Raw genomic sequence first — 1,369 nt, 5'->3', positions numbered from 1 at the left:
AGTATGACAAGAATCCCAGGAAGTGCGTCTTTCTTTCTTTCTGTCCATCCAGCTCCACCGCTTTCTCTCTCCTTTTGTCTGCTTTATGTTCAAGCCTATCCCTGCAGTATTTGGTCACCTCAAAGGTTAATTAAGCTGGCATTATAGGTCTCAAGAAGACATTATGGTGCTCACTGGTCCACCCCCTTCCCTGGTTAGAAGGGGTGCAGGGCTTTGTGGGATCGAAGCCAGGGGTCACGGCAGGGTGCCTTTGGTTTCTTGGGGGCTTAAAGGTTAAAATTTGCCAGTCAGGATTGCTATCCAGAAGCTCCCTGGGGAGTTTCTTCCACCACCTCGAGGGCGAGATCTTGGCAGGCTCCCAAAGGAAGTGATGAAATCCCTTATTGCAAAGATAAGCTGTGTGTGTTCAATACTGCAGAATATAAGTACTGTCGTGCTGGGTCACACCATAGGGCTCTCCTGTGCAGTAGCCTGTCTCTCACAGTGCTGTATCTCACCTACGCTCTGCAGGGTCTACCCAGACTGATTTGTCCCCTGCCCCTGTTCCCATCCAGCTTCCAGCCTTTAGGTGCCTGCAAAGTCCTGATGTAGAGGTTGCACCCCTAATTATCGCATTTAATGCACGACTGGGTGCAGACCTCTTTTTTCTCCTGCACCAGCCAGAGAAAGGCTTGGGGAGAAAAAGCTGGTCTTTTCCACCTCCCGTTCTTCTCGATTCACCTTCCCTCCCTCCTTGTCTCTCCTCTCTCACCTACAGGACCAGAGGGCTGTAACCTGTTTATCTACCATCTGCCCCAGGAGTTTGGGGATGCTGAGCTGATGCAGATGTTCCTGCCTTTCGGTAATGTCATCTCCTCGAAAGTGTTTGTGGATCGGGCGACAAACCAAAGTAAATGCTTTGGTGGGTAAAGATAACAAAACAATTAGATTCATCCAGGAAAGGGCTTTCTCTGAACACTTTACCTTTCAAACTGCTTTCTCTCTGCTTAAGTTTTTTGATTTCTTGATTTACTTCTGTCGATACTTTTTTTTTTTCCTCCCCTGTCTCCTGATTGTCTCATTCTCAGAACTGTGCGCTCTGCTTAGGGATGAAGGTGCGGCGGGGGGTGGCACTAGCAGGGGGAAGCCATGGTGGCTCGTAAGAGGGGGGCAAATTCTCCCTACGTCCTAGGCTTTCATCGGAAAAATGAAGCGGTTGTGCAGGAGCTGGTGTGCAAGGGATGGTTTTAGCCTGGTGTGGGTGGTGTAAATGGAAGCAGGGAGTAGAGAGGTAGTTTTTGTTTTCTAATTACTGTTTATAGCAAGCGCGGAGCAGTACTAGAACCTATGCCTAACTCACGGGATCTGTTTCAAAAAGGAAATTAAAAGC

General features: G+C 48.6%; 1 protein-coding gene across 1 annotated transcript in view; it reads left to right on the top strand.

The window, feature by feature from the left end:
• Positions 1 to 1,369, top strand: part of CELF4 (CUGBP, Elav-like family member 4) — a 1,092,004-nt gene that overhangs the window by 999,893 nt on the left and 90,742 nt on the right. The window contains exon 11 of the mRNA XM_019518096.1: positions 758 to 841. Within this exon, the coding sequence (XP_019373641.1) occupies positions 758 to 841 (84 nt within the window). The remainder of the gene's footprint in view (positions 1 to 757; positions 842 to 1,369) is intronic.

Source organism: Gavialis gangeticus, unplaced genomic scaffold (assembly GCF_001723915.1).
Source record: "Gavialis gangeticus isolate Ggan-Ray unplaced genomic scaffold, GavGan_comp1, whole genome shotgun sequence".
In the NCBI taxonomy this organism is placed as follows: domain Eukaryota; kingdom Metazoa; phylum Chordata; order Crocodylia; family Gavialidae; genus Gavialis; species Gavialis gangeticus.
The sequence above is the reverse complement of the archived record's forward strand: the minus strand, read 5'-3'. Positions and strand labels throughout refer to the sequence as shown.